The sequence below is a fragment of the Hermetia illucens genome, chromosome 4, assembly GCF_905115235.1.
Source record: "Hermetia illucens chromosome 4, iHerIll2.2.curated.20191125, whole genome shotgun sequence".
Taxonomy (NCBI): Eukaryota; Metazoa; Arthropoda; class Insecta; order Diptera; family Stratiomyidae; genus Hermetia; species Hermetia illucens.
The window spans coordinates 23,835,349-23,851,670 of record NC_051852.1 but is presented as its reverse complement, the minus strand read 5'-3'; the positions used below and the strand labels follow the sequence as shown (position 1 = coordinate 23,851,670).

Genomic DNA, 16,322 nt, shown 5'->3' with positions numbered 1-16,322 from the left:
GTGAGACGTCTACCTTAACCCGAGTGTTAAGTTCAACACCTTGTCACCGAATGTCTTTATTGCACACGAGGTCGGTGTGGATATTCTGAAATCTAGCTGGCGGAGTATGACGAAAATGCCCGCGCCAGTGTCAATTAGGAAATTGAAGCCTGTCATTCGGTCTTTAATGTATAGACGGCTCCTGACATTCGCACCGTTGCCCGTCTAAATCAATATCGCGACGACTAATTTTCATGCTAAGATGTGTGTGAACACGGTGGACGACATTTTTTTGCTTCATTTCCGATCGTGGTAAAAACACATTCTAGGAACAAATCTGGGTTTTGATCGGCACCTGTGTCGATCAGCGCCTTGCGAACGTCTCGAACTAAACCTGTCGAACCAAGAACGTAAGGTCGATAGTTCCCGTATTAATTCATCTACTTGACTTGGCCGCATTTGCTTCTGTCACGCTTGCTATGTCGGGGTCGCGCACTTCAACAATTTTGTCAGCCATCTCGGCTAGACGTTCTAGCACCGACGTATCAGAGATTGATAAAATAGCCTGAACTCCTGCGGGCAATCTCTGCATCCATAACGTTTTTACGATATTATCGCTGAGGTTCTTGCCAGCCTTTACTCTTATGCAACGCAGAAGCTGACTTAGTTTCTGGTCTCCAAGCTCCAGGTCCGTCAATAGATCCTGCAGCTCGGCGTTCTCGGAACGTGCATATGTACTAAATAGAGGATTTTTAAGAGTATTGTACTTGCGCTCATCAAGGGTATCCTCCATGATGTCCGCTACTTGAGCGAGGACGTCCTGATCCACTTCGCTGATGACGCGATCGAACCTGCCTGTATCGTTGCTCACTTTATAGGTGGGAAACTGCGCTTCCGCTCTAGCTAATCATAACGTTGGTCGAGCTTTCCAAAATGGAGGCTATTTAATTGTTGTTACGCTATCGATGTTCATCTCGTCAACTGCGTCGGAAAATTGGTCGTCCTACGACATGTTTGAACCCGCAGAGACAACGCCGCATGTAAAGAAATTATTCATTTATTTATTCCGCACACGGGGTCACCAGTATAGTGCATCGTGGAGAATCTTAAGAAGCATCTTGATATTATAAATACACGAAAACGTTCTCCAAAGCCTTTGATACCGTTGACCAAAACATTCTCCTTTCGAAACTTTCATTACTAGACTTTCGCCCCTGAGTCATCTAGTGGCTTTCCTCCTATCTATCACACCGTTCCTGCAAAGTTTCTTTTCATGGTTACTCATCTCCTTCCTATGGTGTTCCCCAAGGTTCTACGCTTGGCTCCCTACTCTTCCTGTTGTTTATCAATGACCTCGCCTCCATCCTCACCTACCCGTATTTGCTTTACGCAGACGACCTTAAATTGTTTGCCTCTGTTTCGTCTCCGTTGGACTGTGCTCTCTTACAGTCCAACCTTGATAATTTAGTCTGTTGGTGTTCGGTCAACAAGCTAACACTGAATGTTAACAAATGCCACTGGATGCGCTATTCCCTTAAACCTTCCCTAACATCCTTTTCCTATTCTCTCGGTGGGCAACCCCTTTCACTACTGATCTCCTTCAAAGACCTGGGTGTAATATTCGACGACAAACTTCGTTTCAATTCCCACCTCGTTGACATCATCAATAGAGCTTCGAAAATGTCTGGTTTCTCCTATGTTCCTCTTCCGATTCTACCTCAATCCAGCCTTCCTTTAAACTCTTCAATATATTTTTGATGTACCTTTTGTGAAACAAAATAAATATTTAATACACGCAAAACTGTTATTTTCTTAATTTCAATTCACAAAACTTTTCTTTTGTATAGAAGATTCAAAGATTCCAATGGAAGATTTTTAAAGTGCGTTCGACGGCTACGGAAGTTGGAGGCAGAATAGACCGGTTCTTCTCCATGCGGTCCCTCTGCCCACAACCAACGGCACCTTCTCATCGCTAGCTCTCCATTCCAGTGGCGAATTCTAAAATGCGTGGAGAGCGCCGGTGGCGTCATCTGTCCGCCCGCATTCGCATCGTTCGAATAAATTTCGAATGCCGCGAATCCTGCTGGGCCACATCACTCCGCCCCCAGATGAAACCCAGGGGGTTGCAACGATCGAATCCGGATCTGCGTTCCCCATTAGTCCGCGAAGCGAACGCGACGTTGCTTTGGGGCGCACACGGGTTTCAGTCTCGACAGGGAGACCGCATTTTTGCGTCCACCGATCTCGAGCTGGAAGAAATGTTCTCCCCGCTCGAGAACGCGATAAGGGCCTTCATATGGAGGCTGCAGCGGTTTCCGGACGGCATACGTCCTGACCAGGACCTGCGTGCACGTATCCAGTTCTTTGGGCGCACAGGCAGGTGCGGACGGTGTGGCTTTGATGCGTCGGAGATTGTCCCTCAGCAGACGCACCAACCCCGACTCTGTGAGTCCCGATCTCTTGTCGAAGAACGGATCACTTGGGAGTCTCGGGTTCTCCCCGTATACCAGCTCCGCGGGGCTGGCAGCAAATTCCTCTCGGCGTGTTGTACCTAGGCCGAGTAGGACGAGAGGCAAGACTTGGGTCCAGGACGGATCGTCGCGTGCCATAATGGCGGCTTTCAGCGTCCGGTGCCAACGTTCTAGCATCCCATTGGATTGCGGGTGGTATGCAGTAGTCCGCTGGCATTTGAAACCCAGGAGTTTGCCTAACTCTAAGAAAGGGTGGACTCAAATTGCATTCCCTCGTCAGTGATGACCACTGCAGGGTCGCCAAAGCGAGGTATCCACTCTTGACAGAGGACTTCGGCACAAGATTGCGCCTTAATGTCTTTCAGAGGTATTGCCTCAGGCCACCGCGTAAACCTGTCGATGATTGCAAGGCAATGCTTGTAACCGTGCGAGTCTCGCAAAGGTCCTACTATGTCGAGGTGTATTGTGTGGAACCGCATGGTAGTGCGAGGGAATGAGCCCACTTCTTTCCTTACATGCCTGCAGACTTTACACTTCTGGCATGCGATGCATTCTCTGGCCCAGGAATTAACGTCCTTATTCATGGAGGGCCATAAGTATTTCTCGGTGACTAACCGATTTGTTGTCCTGACGCCTGGATGCGCCAAGTCGTGAACCGCGTGGAACCCTTCCTTGCGAAAGGTGGCCGGAATATATGGCCGAGGTTCTTTTCCGAGTCTTCGCAGCAGAGAGAGAAGTTCGGGCCGAAGATGGGCAACTCCCGAAATTTGTATTTGGGGTTGGATTTGAGGCTCTGAATTGCTGCGTCATTCTCCTGCGCTTTGGCAATAGCCGAGAAGTCGAGCGAGGCGGGGATGTTAACCTGAGGCTGGATGTTAACGCCGGACACGTGCTGGATGTCTGACGTAAACTGGCTTATAAAGCTCAGATGTCGAAGCTGACGAGGGGATGCTTTGTCGGGCTTTTGTTTCAAAGCATACATGAGAGGCTTACGGTCCGTGAACACTGTAAACGGCCTGCCTTCTAGGGAGAAGCGGAAGCATTTCATGCTCAGGTTCGCGGTCGTGCTTCAAGAAGAAGCTCACCGGCTGCCAGACTTGATTCACCTTTTGGTGAAGAGCAGCACCCACTGCGATGTCAGAGACATCAACAAAAACGGCTAGGGGTGCATCTTGCAGAGGAAATGCCAAGAGGGTAGCATCGGCGAGTTGTTGACGGGATTTGTCAAATGCGGGTACAGCCTCTTGCGACCACACGATCTCTCTCATGTGTCCTTAGTTTTGGTGCCAGACAAGTACCCGCTCAAAACGGACTGGTGTTGAGCGGCCTTGGGCAGGAAACGACGGTAGAAGTTTAGCGTGCCCAAGAGCCTCCTCAACTCGTTTACTGTCTTCGGACGCGGGGAGCTTGTAATCGCTTGCACCTTGTCTGGGTTGGGCGGTATTCCGTAAGGGGAAATGGAGTGGCCGAGGAATCTCACCTGTTTTTGAAGGAATTTGCATTTCTCAACGTTTAGAACTAACTGGCCTCAAGGAGATGTTGAAAAATCCGCTCGAGATGGGCTAAGTGCTCAGACTCAGTGGAAGAAGCGACCAAAACATCATCCAAATAGACGAAACAGAGATCGAGGTTTCGCAGGACTGAGTGAATGAACCTTTGAAAGGTTTGCGCCGCATTGCACAATCCGAAAGTCATCCGGGTGAACTCGAAGAGTCCAAAGGGTGTGCATATTGCTGTCTTTGGTATGTCTTCTGGAGCTACAGCGATTTGATGATAAGCCTTGGTTAAGTCCAAGGTCGAAAAGATGCAACAATTCGCGAGATGTTGCGCACGGTCGTGGATGAGTGGAATTGGATATCGGTCAGGAACAGTCTGCGCATTTAGCCTTCTGTAATCCCCATAGGGGCGCCATTCGCCGTTTGGCTTAGGGACCATATGCAGGGGGGAAAACCAACAGCTGTTTGAGAGCCTGCAGATACCCTGTTGAACGAGTTGTTCAAACTCTTTCCGTACAATAGCCAGTTTCTGGGATGGTAGAGGACGCACCTTCGAGAAGATCGGGGAACCAGTAGTGTTAATGTGGCGCTGAACATTGTGCTTCACTGGTTTTGAGAGACTACACTCGGTAATAATCTGGCTGAACTTTTGGAGAAGTGCCCGAATACGAGAGTCGGTTATGTCGAATTAAGGTTGGTCGTGGGATCTATAAGGAACTTATTTTGCAAGTCCACCAGCAACTCATAGTGACACAAGAAGTCTGCGCCTAGTATGGGGAAGCTGACATCCGCCAGGATGAAACGCCACGACAACGTCCTACGCAAGCCAAGACTCACGTCTACTTGCCTATACCCGTATGTGTTGATGCGGGAGGAATTTACTGCCGCCAGTTTGAGGGGTTGTGGAAAAAGTTCATGGCGCCGGGATACGAGAAGAACCGAAACCTCCGCTTCAGTAGAGGTAGAGGTAGTAGTGCCTGCTGAGGGGGTCGAAAATAGTTAGGCGACGTGGCGCTGCGCCCTGGGTGGCCGTCGCCACGACCCCCCGCGGACCTAGTTTTTTGCGGTAGGCGCGAATTTACAAGGTAGCGTACATCTTGTCGCTTTATCACCGAATCTCAGATGGTACCAGCAAATACCTTTGTCCGCAGGCTGTCTTGACCACCTATTACCCGAACGCCCTTTTCGAGTGGCAGACCGTGAGCGAGCTCGCGATCTGACGCCCGAACGCTGAGCGTCCAGCGTCGCCCGCATCTCGGCCACATTGGCTGTTAACGCGGCTATCTCGCGCCTCAAGTCCTCCACCTCGTCCGACGGCGGTTGAACGGGCGCTATGGTCGGGCATACGTGCACCTTGTCGGCCGCAGCTGCCAGTTACTCCAACCGGAGACGCACGAGAGGACCGCCTGGGTGCCCCCCGGGAGCCGATGCAGCCAGAGCGACTTGATCAGGTCGTCGGCGATCTTCCTCCCACCCAATTGCCTCATTTCTCGCAGTAATTGGCTCGGAGTTCGATCTCCCAACGTTAGACCAGCCAGCAAGTGGCCTAGTTTTGCCGACTGACTTACCGACAGGCGCCTGATCAATTCGGTCTTCAGTATCGAGTACGAAGCCGACTACACCGGCTGTGTGGAACTGTGCTTCCAAATGCACGAACCACAGCTCCGGGTTCCGCCGCCGGAGGACGCGCACGACGAGGGCGGTCACTTGCGGGTTCGATCGGCTTGCCGTGTCTTTGTGGTCGACCGACATTTCCAAAAGCTAATAAGACGAATAAATTGTAGTTTTTAAACGAAGACGCGGCGATGCCGAATTTTTCAAAGCCCTAAGTCGACACGGCAGGTTGCACCCACAATATGCCCGCACGAGCTCGAGATTAGTAATTAGTGGAAGTATCCACTCCCCACGCCCTATGGCTTGGGTCCTTTGACTCTATATCCTTCTCTAGCTTTCAGCGTAAAATAAGCCATTCACTTGCTTCTCCCTCTGAGGGCAATATGTAATAAGGAATTTGCTTTCTGTGCATTGTCCTCATTAAATAAATAATTAAAACTGACTACATTGTAATAACGCGTACGTTGAGGAATTTGATTATGACGCTACTACTCAAATTCTGTGAAGTATTTTAGGTCTATTCAGAAATTTAAAAATCCAAAATTAATATGAAATCATTTGCTTCAAACGACATAAAATTAATTTGCTAAAAGCAATTCGGAATTCACCTAAAATATTAATGTTTCACCAATAATTTCTCAAAAAGCTTCCAATATTAGGCGTTAATCCAATACACCAACCACATACTATCTGCTCCACTCAACTTCCCCATTCCGCTATTTCAGATGGCACGTTGGTGAATGGGGCGTTTGTACCGGATGCAAACACCAGCCAGGCTTCCAGCTAAGACACGTGTGGTGTGCAACCGAATCGCCGCATTGGGAGGAAACAGATATTCTCACGAACACCGAAAAGTGCATCCAGCAAGATGGCCCCAAACCGAAATGCAAGCAACTCTGCACGAGCTCCTGTACGCCAGCATGTAGCCGATTTCACCGTGATACTGACCATTATTCGCTTTCGGGGGATTACGACCGAAATTTCTTCCTGGAGTATTTCGGGCGTATAAATACCATTAAATTGAATCCGGAGGGGTTGATTTTTGGAATGGCAAAAACAGCGGATAGAGCAGGTCCGAACGATCCGTATGGAAGTATCAGAAAATGTGATTGTGAAGAAACGAAGTCCAGTCAGCAAAATTCTTGCTCCGCCAAGTATTCAACACAAGAATCAGCTCCTAGTTCGACAGAACCTTATCCGTCAGAACCTTGTCCACCAGAATCCTATCCACTTAATAATTCCTCGAAGGAAACTTGCTCACCAGACACTAGTCCATCGGAACTCGGTCCACTAGAGCCTAATCCACCAAAACCTTTTACGTTAGAACCCTGTTCAACAGAAACCAATCCACCAGAGTTTTGTCCTTCAGAGCTCACTAATCCATCAGATTCTTGTCTGCCAGAACCGTGCCCTCCAGAACCTTATCCATTAGAACCTTTCCCTCCAGAAACTGATCCACCTGAGTCTTACACCCCAGACATTTCTGCAGCTCTTCCATTATTTCGAAAAGGCGAATCGTTTGATTGCCAAGAAAAACAATCTGAAAACAAAATCCAAAACCCAGCTCCCGAATCTGTCCCCGAGTTCTGTCGGGATCAATCTTCAGAGCTTGGCCCGTTGATTCCAATAATTGGGAAAACTTCTAAAAAACATAAGCCACTAGTGGAGTCCCGCCTTCGACTTCGTTTGAGACCTCAACCAATCGTCCATTCCGACCGGACATCAGTAGTAGCTCCTGTTAGACCAGCTCCCTTAGATACCCAAGGAAAAGGGAGACTAATACTCTCCAGCAGTGAGTCTACATCTTTCACTCGTTTCTAGTATCCTTAAAACATCAATACTTGCTTTACAGAGAAAATAAAAAAATCCAATGATGGAAATATGAAGGAAAATCTGGTGCTGAATGCTCACAGCAAACAGCACCATCTTAATCCAACCTTTAAGCGAGAAAGAGGGTTCCAACGTCGTCGCGCTGGGTCAAAACGAATTATTCGACGCGAAAGACAACAACCCCAAACCCACCTCCTCCACGGCAAAACACATCCGATGGCTGCCGTTTTGGTAGAAAATCCTGACTCTCAACAGCTGAAACTCCGAAGCGGATTCAAAGGCAAGAGAAGATACAGAAAAAGCCGTCACGGCCGGGAGACATCAACCCGAAAACCCTGTATTGATATTGTTCAGGATAAGATCCCTCAGAAAAGTCTGGTAGTTATCGAGGCGCCGTTGAAGGAGTCACCGTTAAACTTTTCGGATTTCACTTTTGAACATTTGGGGGATGTGGTAAACAATGGTTTTCTCAAACATATGAAAGGCTCTTTAACCAAGCTTCCAATTTTAGGCTTCTGGAACTCTAGATTTAGCACATGCAAAAATCTTATCTGGCACGGAAGCTATAAAGGCCCAAGAGACCACGAGAAATGGAACGAAGGAAAGCCAGTCCGACATAATCGGTAATGAATAGCACCAGAATAGTTGCATCGGAATTCTGGGGAAAGCTGGACGAACTCAGATTTGACGAAGCCATTCTATTGTTTATTATCTATTAGAATATAATCTCTGCATTTGGTTCAAAGATGACACATTTCAGCGCAAAAATAAATTTGAAAACGTTGCTTTTCGAAATACGCTAGGCAGGTTGCTGCCTAGCGTATTTCGTATTTCGAGCTCATTTGGTTGTTGCCTCACTCTTCGGACACTCTCTCACCCTCCCCCCCCCCAAACTAACGTATCCGAAATTCTCAATATCAAGGGAGACATAAGCGTTTAAAGTTTTTCCCAAGATTCCTGCAAAAATCAGCAATTTTACTGGCACTCAGACCCCCCAACCTCTATACCATTTTCAAGCTCAGATCCTCTCCCATTCTCCCCCAACAATAGTGATCACGAATTAAGCTACGTTTTGCGAAATTCTCAATATTAACGGAGATATAAGCGTTTAAAGTTTTTCCCAAGATTCCTCCAAAAATCACCAATTTTCCTGGCACTCAGACCCCCCAACCTATATACCATTTTGAATCTCAGACCCTCACCAATTTTGAAGCACCAAAAAAGTTGTGGAGACGAAGGAGGACTTGATCGGCAGCGCTGCTTGTTTACCGACGGAAGGCAGGACCTTCGCGGAAGACCTTATCGAAATTCGTTAAGTGATCAAGCCCGAGGATACCGGAGGAGAAGTGTCTTCCATCCGAAAAACGAAATGTTGTGTCCTAGTCGAGTTATGCTCGAGACCACAGATAAATTAACATTCTTTGAAGCAATCGGGCCGCTACTGGGGGCGAACATTTTTATTTCTGGACTTGTACCCACGTACTCTCTGCAAATCCGAGACCTTGAGGGCGTCAAGCAGAGGAGGGAGGTTGAAGACGCCAACATGCGCGAATGTCAGGAGGTAACCAATGTCCCAATTGGTATCATCCCTGGGAAATCCCGGTGCCAAAAACCCGCTGTGGTGCAATTTGAGGAGCAATGTGCAAGGAAGTGAGGTAATATAGATGATACGAATCCGGGCTGCCCCAACCAAATGTTACAGATTTCTGGGTTACGGGCGCACCTTAGCAACCTGACGGGGGCTTCATAGGAGGGCAAAATACCGCAGATACTGCCAGACATGCCATAAATCGAATACCTGCAATGAAAGAAAATGTTACTTTCTGTGCAGGGTTCGTGATGCGTTTGGTGAGAGCGTTGCGCACACTGCGGGCTCGGGGCCGTGTCCAGTTTTCAAAACAGACCTAGAAAGAGTCTGGACCTGGTCAACATGATCCGCATCTTTCAGATAAATATCTACTGAAATACAACGGTTCATGAGTTGCTAGCGCATTTCCCTCATCAGTGAAGAGCACCGAAACAAGGACTCAGTTTCGTCGCACCCTTACATATCAGGGCTTAGGACTCTTGCCCAAAGCTGAGAGGATGACTTTATCTGAATTCCGTGTTTGGGGGTAACGTTTTCCAGTGTCTTAAAAAGACGCTGATGCGCCAGGCTAGGGCAGTGTGTGGGATTCTCAACCACTAAAACCACCCCTACTTCTCCACCCATATCCCTGCGGAACCACCGTGAGGTTTCACTTTACGGGGAGGGCTCTGGCTTGCACCAAAAGGTTTCACGACCTGGTGGTGTTTCGCAACCATAATACTTCCGCTACTAGCTCATCTGCAAAACCAACCAATATTGCCTCCTTTGGCATGTAAAAGCCGAGCACTCCATCATACATTATGTTCCCCAGCAGGGGTTCCAGTACGGAGCTTTGGGGAACACTTGCTGTCATAACACATTCCTTCGGCCACCCCTACTTTGTAGATCGCAATATTTTTCTCCGACTGTAGCTTCGCTGAAGTCCTTCGGCAAAGTCACGTGACTAGCAGACACAGTGCTTTCAACAGCGGGCAACAGGTTCCGCTAGTAATTTGCTTTCCTACTGTGATGGAACTTGCGTCGTGGCATTGTAGAGTCACATACCTCAGTTATCCGTTGACATAACTGGCTCATTTTTCCAGCGCCGTTCCCTTCGGGTCGTAACCTCCTTATAAAGACGCGAAGAATGTCTGTTCCTCGAAAGCTCCAGTGGATCACCTAACTATCCTAGTTTTTCCGCTTTTGATGCTCACTCGACTACCGCCTTCCCCATTCCTGATGTCGGGAATGATGGCCTGATGGTCACTGTGGGTGTAGTGCTCACTCACCCGCCAGACAATCCCTCTCACCAATGAGGTACTAAGGTAAGTCTGATCGATGATTGAGCCTAGTCCTCTGCTCGGAAGGTGGGCGCGAAGCTTTCAAGCAAGATTTGGTCCCAGGTGTTCGTCACTCGACTTCCCCAGTCTAATGCTGACGCGTTGAAATCGCCGGCAATGATTTTGAGGCTGTGGTCTCTAAGGTCCAACACCGAGCCGTCGCATCTTATATTGCGCTAATGTTGCACTTGGAGCAGCATAACAGCCGGAAATATGGACGCCATTGACTTTCGCCTTACCGCTTTGCCGTTGCAAAGTAATCGAAATCGAGGCATCTGAAGCATCTCTTGAGAGATACTTGCTCTCTAAGTCAGTACACGACCCAACCTATTCTTAGCTTGCCCACATTAATCAGTTTAATCTCTGAATCCCTGAGCGGTCTGTGCAACTCCATATGCCTTCTTCATCTTTTTAAGGGCACTTCCTTTCATTTGGCTAAAGTCAAATTGTTACCTTAGCACAGCACAAATATTCTCTTATGATGTGACCTCGTCTAGGTCTTTGCGCTCAATTACTATTTATTGCTTTCGAGTTTTCACGTCTGCTTGCTCACCTAGCACCTTCTCCACCTGGTCGCGAAAGCTATTCACTGTCTTCACGCTAGATTTGTGTAGTTTCAGTAACAGAACCCCCTTTTTTGTCCACCTGATCCGGCTCATACTGCCACACAGGTCTGTTCCAGATCGGCTTGGACATTCCGAAGGATATCTGCGTAGGATTTATTTCCTTTCTTGGAAATAACGATTACTTCCTTGCACTTCCTTTTTGTGGACAAAGATGGGCGACCTTTGTCCATTCTCCGGGTTTACGAGCTGAAGGCTCTTTCCCTTTTGTCAAAGTTGGACCTGTAATCGAAAAACTACCCAGAACATTAACCAGGTCAGATTTCTTTGGCGATGAGGCTTTTTTCTTCTTGGTCACTTGCTGGACACTAAGGGATTCACTAATTCCATCCCTACTCCGTTTGGCTGCGTTCTCAACTATCTTATGTTGCGGCGGCGTTACCAAAGTCTTTCGCATGGCTTTGCCACGTGACGTTTGGGTCTATTTCTCTTGCACCGCCCTAATATAGGAGAACTTAATACCTCGTATCAGGGCCCTGATATTTTGGTGGCGCGTCACGAAGTCCATTTATACGTTTCCCCAGTGAAACAAACGCTGTTGCAGTTTGCTGCCTTCCACGATCACATTTTAGAACATCAATAGTTTTTCAGTCCTGAGACTCTCCAAGTTCCCTTCCAGATCCTTCGGCGAATCTTGACTGCCTAGGGGTAAAGTTGCCATCAGTGGTAACCTCTCAGGTTTTGAGTTTATTCGAAAAGAATCCGGTGTAGATCTCATTTCCACTCCACTAAGATTTCTTGCAGCATTAGATGCCAAAGTGGCACTGCGTTCGCTGAATATCGGCCGCCAGGAGTCCGCTTACCATCATCATCATCATCAACGGCGCAACAACCGGTTTCCGGTCTAGGCCTGCCTTAATAAGGAACTCCAGACATCCCGGTTTTGCGCCGAGGCCCACCAATTCGATATCCCGAAAAGCTGTCTGGCGTCCTGGACTACGCCATCGCTCCATCTTAGACAGGGTCTGCCTCGGCTTCTTTTTCTATCATAGATATTGCCCTTATAGACTTTCCGGGTAGGATCATCTTCATCCATACGAATTAAGTGACCAGCCCACCGTAACCTAGTGAGTCGGATTTTATCCACAACCGGACGGTCATGGTATCGCGCATAGATTTCGTCATTGTGTACGCTACGGAATCGTCCATCCTCATGTAGGGGGCCAAAAATTCTTCGCAGGATTCTTCTCTCGAACGCGGCCAAGAGTTCAGAATTTTTCTTGCTAAGAACCTCAGTTTCCGAGGAATACATGAGGACTGGCAAGATCATCTTGTACAGTAAGAGCTTTGACCCTATGGTAAGACGTTTCGAGCGGAACAGTTTTTGTAAGCTGAAATGGGCTCTGTTGGCTGACAACAACCGTGCGCCGATTTCATCATCGTAGCTGTTATCGGTTGTGATTTTCGACTCTAGATAGGAGAAATTGTCAACGGTCTCAAAGTTGTATTCTCCTATCCTTATTCTTCCTGTTTGACCAGTGCGGTTTGATGATGTTGGTTGGTTCGTCTTCGGTGCTGACGTTGCCACCATATATTTTGTCTTGCCTTCATTGACGTGCACCCCAAAATCTCGCGCCGCCTGCTCGATCTGGATGAAGCCAGTTTGTACGTCTCGGGTGGTTCTTCCCATGCTGTCGATATCGTCAGTATAGGCCAGTAGTTGGATGGACTTAAAGAGGATCGTACCTCTTGCATTTACCTCAGCTTCATGGATCACTTTCTCGAGGGCCAGGTTAAAGAGGACGCATGATAGGGCATCCCCATGTCGTAGACCGTTGTTGATGTCGAATGGTCTTGAGAGTGATCCTGCTGCTTTTATCTGGCCTCTCACATTGGTCAGGGTGAGCCAAGTCAGTCTTATTAGTTTCGTCGGGATACCGAATTCTCTCATGGCCGTGTACAGTTTTACCCTGGCTATGCTATCATATGCCACTTTGAAGTCGATGAATAGATGATGCAATTGTTGTCCATATTCCAACAGTTTTTTCATTGCTTGCCGGAGAGAGAAAATCTGATCTATTGCTGATTTGCCTGGATTGAAGTCTCTTTGTTATGGGCCAATGATGTTCTTGGCGTATGGGGCTATCCGGCCTAGCAAGATAGCGGAGAATATTTTATAGATGGCACTCAGCAATGTGATGCCTCTATAATTCCTGCACTGTGCCCGCTTACCCACCCTCAGAAACCGCCGGTCTTGGGATTCCGAAGCCCTACACCGTAAAAAAAACTTTCTTTCTCGTCCTACATATTTTGTTTGATTTCTGGGTGTCCTTCCCATAGCCAATTTTTATCCATGGAGGGCGTTTATTTCTCACCTAGAAGAACGGCGACGTACACTGGATGAGTGGCAACTCTCTTGGCAAAATGAAGCTAGAGGCAGATGGAAAGCGTGGCTCATTAGCAACTTAGGTACGTGGCTGAATCAGAGTCATGGCGAGACTGACTATTTCCTTACCCAGCTCCTAAGTGGGCAGGGTACCTCTCTGAAGGCAACATGGTCGTTCTCGTTTTTCTCGCTGTAAAGAAGATAGAGCTCGACCGGTGTAGGGACTGAATGGCAAGGGATTCCTTGAAATAACAGTTCCCTTCCTCCTCTCTCCTCCCTTTGGTCAAAGGAATTCTCTGGTATGAAGGTGGAAGATCTTGGGGGCTAATCTGAAGTGAAGTGACAAACGGTTCGAGGCTAGCTGTCTGACGAATGTTTAGTTGGTAGTCCGAAGATGCACCGTCTCAGAGGAGTCCAACACTTTGCGCGTAAATACTCTCACCTGCTGTATCCAAAGAAAAAGTATTCTGGGGAGTTTCCATACCCTCGGCGAGAAGCGTGCGAATCTTTCAAAATCCTATCATAAACCGTTGACGGAAGCAGAAAGACAGAAATATAATTAGTTTCTTCATATGTAGGTTACTTACCCGCAAATCTTTATCCATTTTAGTCACATTTTACGATAAGCAGGGAATATTTCGCATGCATTCTACAACCCCAAACTTACTGGGAAGTCGCGGAACACAAATTTGCCCCTTTAGTTCGGGAGATTTTGGCCCACGCCTACACCCTTTTTTTTGAGGAGGTGGAAATCATCAAAAGACCAGCCACCGTATGGAATTCGTATCCACTAAAACCACCCCCGATTCGCCCAAGCCCCGTGGAACCACCATACGGTATTACATAACGAGGCGGAGTCAGCTCATATTAGCTTGGTCTCCTTTACGCGGCGTACGTAACCGCGCTTTTCTAGTCTCCTCTGCCTTTCGCAGTTTGCTCTGAATAGATGCGACCATAGAATTGATCGCATCCCAGTCTTTCTGGCATGCTAACATTCTTCGGACCAGATTTGCTGGTACAAGTTCCTCTCCTAGAGTCTCCTCTAGGTTCTTCTTTTCCTCCACAAACCTTGGACAGTGGAAGAATACGTGCTCTGGGTCCTCAAGAACTCCATTGCGATTTGAACAATCAAGTGAGGTGTCTAGTTTAAACCTGAACAGGTACTGGCGATATCTTCCATACCCCGTGAGAAACTGGGTAACATTGTAATTAATCTCACCGTGGTATCTCTCCAACCACTCCTTAATGGCAGGGATGAGCCTGTGTGTCCACCGACCCTTTCCCGAGGGTTCCTAACCCTCTTGTTATCTACTTAGAGATCTCTCCCTTTCGACGTCCTTTGTCTGAGATGCAGGAGAGATAGACTTCCCATTGTATATATCCGTCATCTCACTGCCAAGATGTCAATGGGCGTCATTCCACAGATGACGAATGCTGCATCATCTGAGACACTGAGACTGACCTAAGTTTGTTAGCGTTAAATGTAACCTGTAATGCCTTTCCCCAAACTGGAGCTGCATAAAGCAGGATCGAACTCACTACCCTAGCTATAAGTAACCAGGAAGCATGCCGTGGCTCTCCCTCGTTCGGCATCATTCTTGCCTAGGCCACACTTGCAGTGGATGCTTCGTCATAAGCATACTGCACGTGTTGCCTACAGCTAAGCCCTCCGTCTATCTTCACTCATAAGTATTTGATGGCAGGCTTAGAAGTGGTGATATGATTCCCAATTTGAATACGGCGAAAATTTCTTTTACGGCGCTTGATGATGAGGACCGCTTCCGTTTTTTCCTCCGCAAGTATCAGACCAGAACTCTCTAGTCAACCCTTAACAGCACTGACCGCTTCGGATGAGTATAACTCAGCATCTTTGAGGTACTTTGCGACAACAACCATCGCTATATCGTTGGCGTAGCCCACAACCGTAACTTCGTCCGGAAGGGGAAGATTAAGTATATCGTTGTGGAGGCCTGTGGGACATCCGTAAAGACAATGTACTCCTAGGGTCCGTCATTAGTGTCATACCAAAGCCTCCGTTCTTGTGCATAGCTGTTGACAATAGCTGCAAGATAAACGGGAATGTCAATCTTCGCCAGACATTCCCGTAATAGGTTTCAAGTGGGTGACCCCCCTGGGTCACCACCACGCCATATTTGCTATATAGTACTGCCCTTTCCATGGATTGTATCCTCGGCCAAGCCAGTTACCATTTTGACGGCATCAATGGTTGATTTAGCTTTACGGAACCCATCCTGTCGATCTGATAGGCCTCCCTGGCTCTCAGCAACCGGGAGTAATCTATTATAGATTACACGCCCTAGCATTTTCCTCACAGTCTCCAAAAAACAAATAGGTCTGTAGAAGGTTGGCTCACCTAGAGGTTTTCCAGTCTTAGGCAGTGGCACTAACTTCTGTCGCTTCAATGATGCATGAATTGTTGCACCAACGATCATTATTATTATCCAAATCCGGAGCTTTGCTATCTCCTATTCTAGCGCAGATATCCAGTCGGTATTGCCGCCACATTCAGAGGCCGTTGGGAGCTGTCTGTTCCCTCCCCTCGCTGGGGAAATAACTCCCGGATAATTTTTAACAAGAGTGAAGGAGACGTTATGTGTGGAAATGATCGGCCTCTGAGTCGCCCCATAGAGATTCTATAGGCGCTCCCCAACGGGTTTACGTCCGCCTCCGAACAGAGCTCCTTAAAGCTTTCCCTCTTAATCGGTTGGATGGCGAGCTTGAGGGTTTTGCGGGCTTCGTTACAGGCGCGCTCTTTTTGCCCTTGGTCGGTTCTGCTTACCGCCTTCTGAGCCGCTCTCCTGGCCTCTTCGAAGGCTGGCCAGTTCAGTATTCCACCAGTAGTTTGGTATTCTACTCCGGAATGAGCTCCTCCTAGGGATGGACGCGTCACTTGCTTTGGCGATATATTGGGCACATGGACAGCCCTTTCCGTACAGGGGCCTGCTTTACGAGGTTGGTCTAACCACACCACTATGACGGCCTGCTCATCCAGAGTTCTAGCAGACAAGCCAGACACTTTTCTCGGTTTGGGACATGATGCTCTTCTGCTCGGTGA

The 16,322-nt window shown here is 48.0% G+C and overlaps 1 protein-coding gene across 1 annotated transcript in view; it reads left to right on the top strand.

Moving 5' to 3' along the window:
- Nucleotides 1–8,030, top strand: part of LOC119653392 (A disintegrin and metalloproteinase with thrombospondin motifs 6-like) — a 47,552-nt gene extending 39,522 nt beyond the window's left edge. Inside the window, exons 15-17 of the mRNA XM_038057958.1 lie at nucleotides 6,286–7,352; nucleotides 7,413–7,843; nucleotides 7,902–8,030. Coding sequence (XP_037913886.1) covers nucleotides 6,286–7,352; nucleotides 7,413–7,843; nucleotides 7,902–8,024 — 1,621 coding nt within the window. The 3' untranslated portion in view covers nucleotides 8,025–8,030. The remainder of the gene's footprint in view (nucleotides 1–6,285; nucleotides 7,353–7,412; nucleotides 7,844–7,901) is intronic.
- The last annotated feature ends 8,292 nt before the right edge of the window (nucleotides 8,031–16,322 follow it).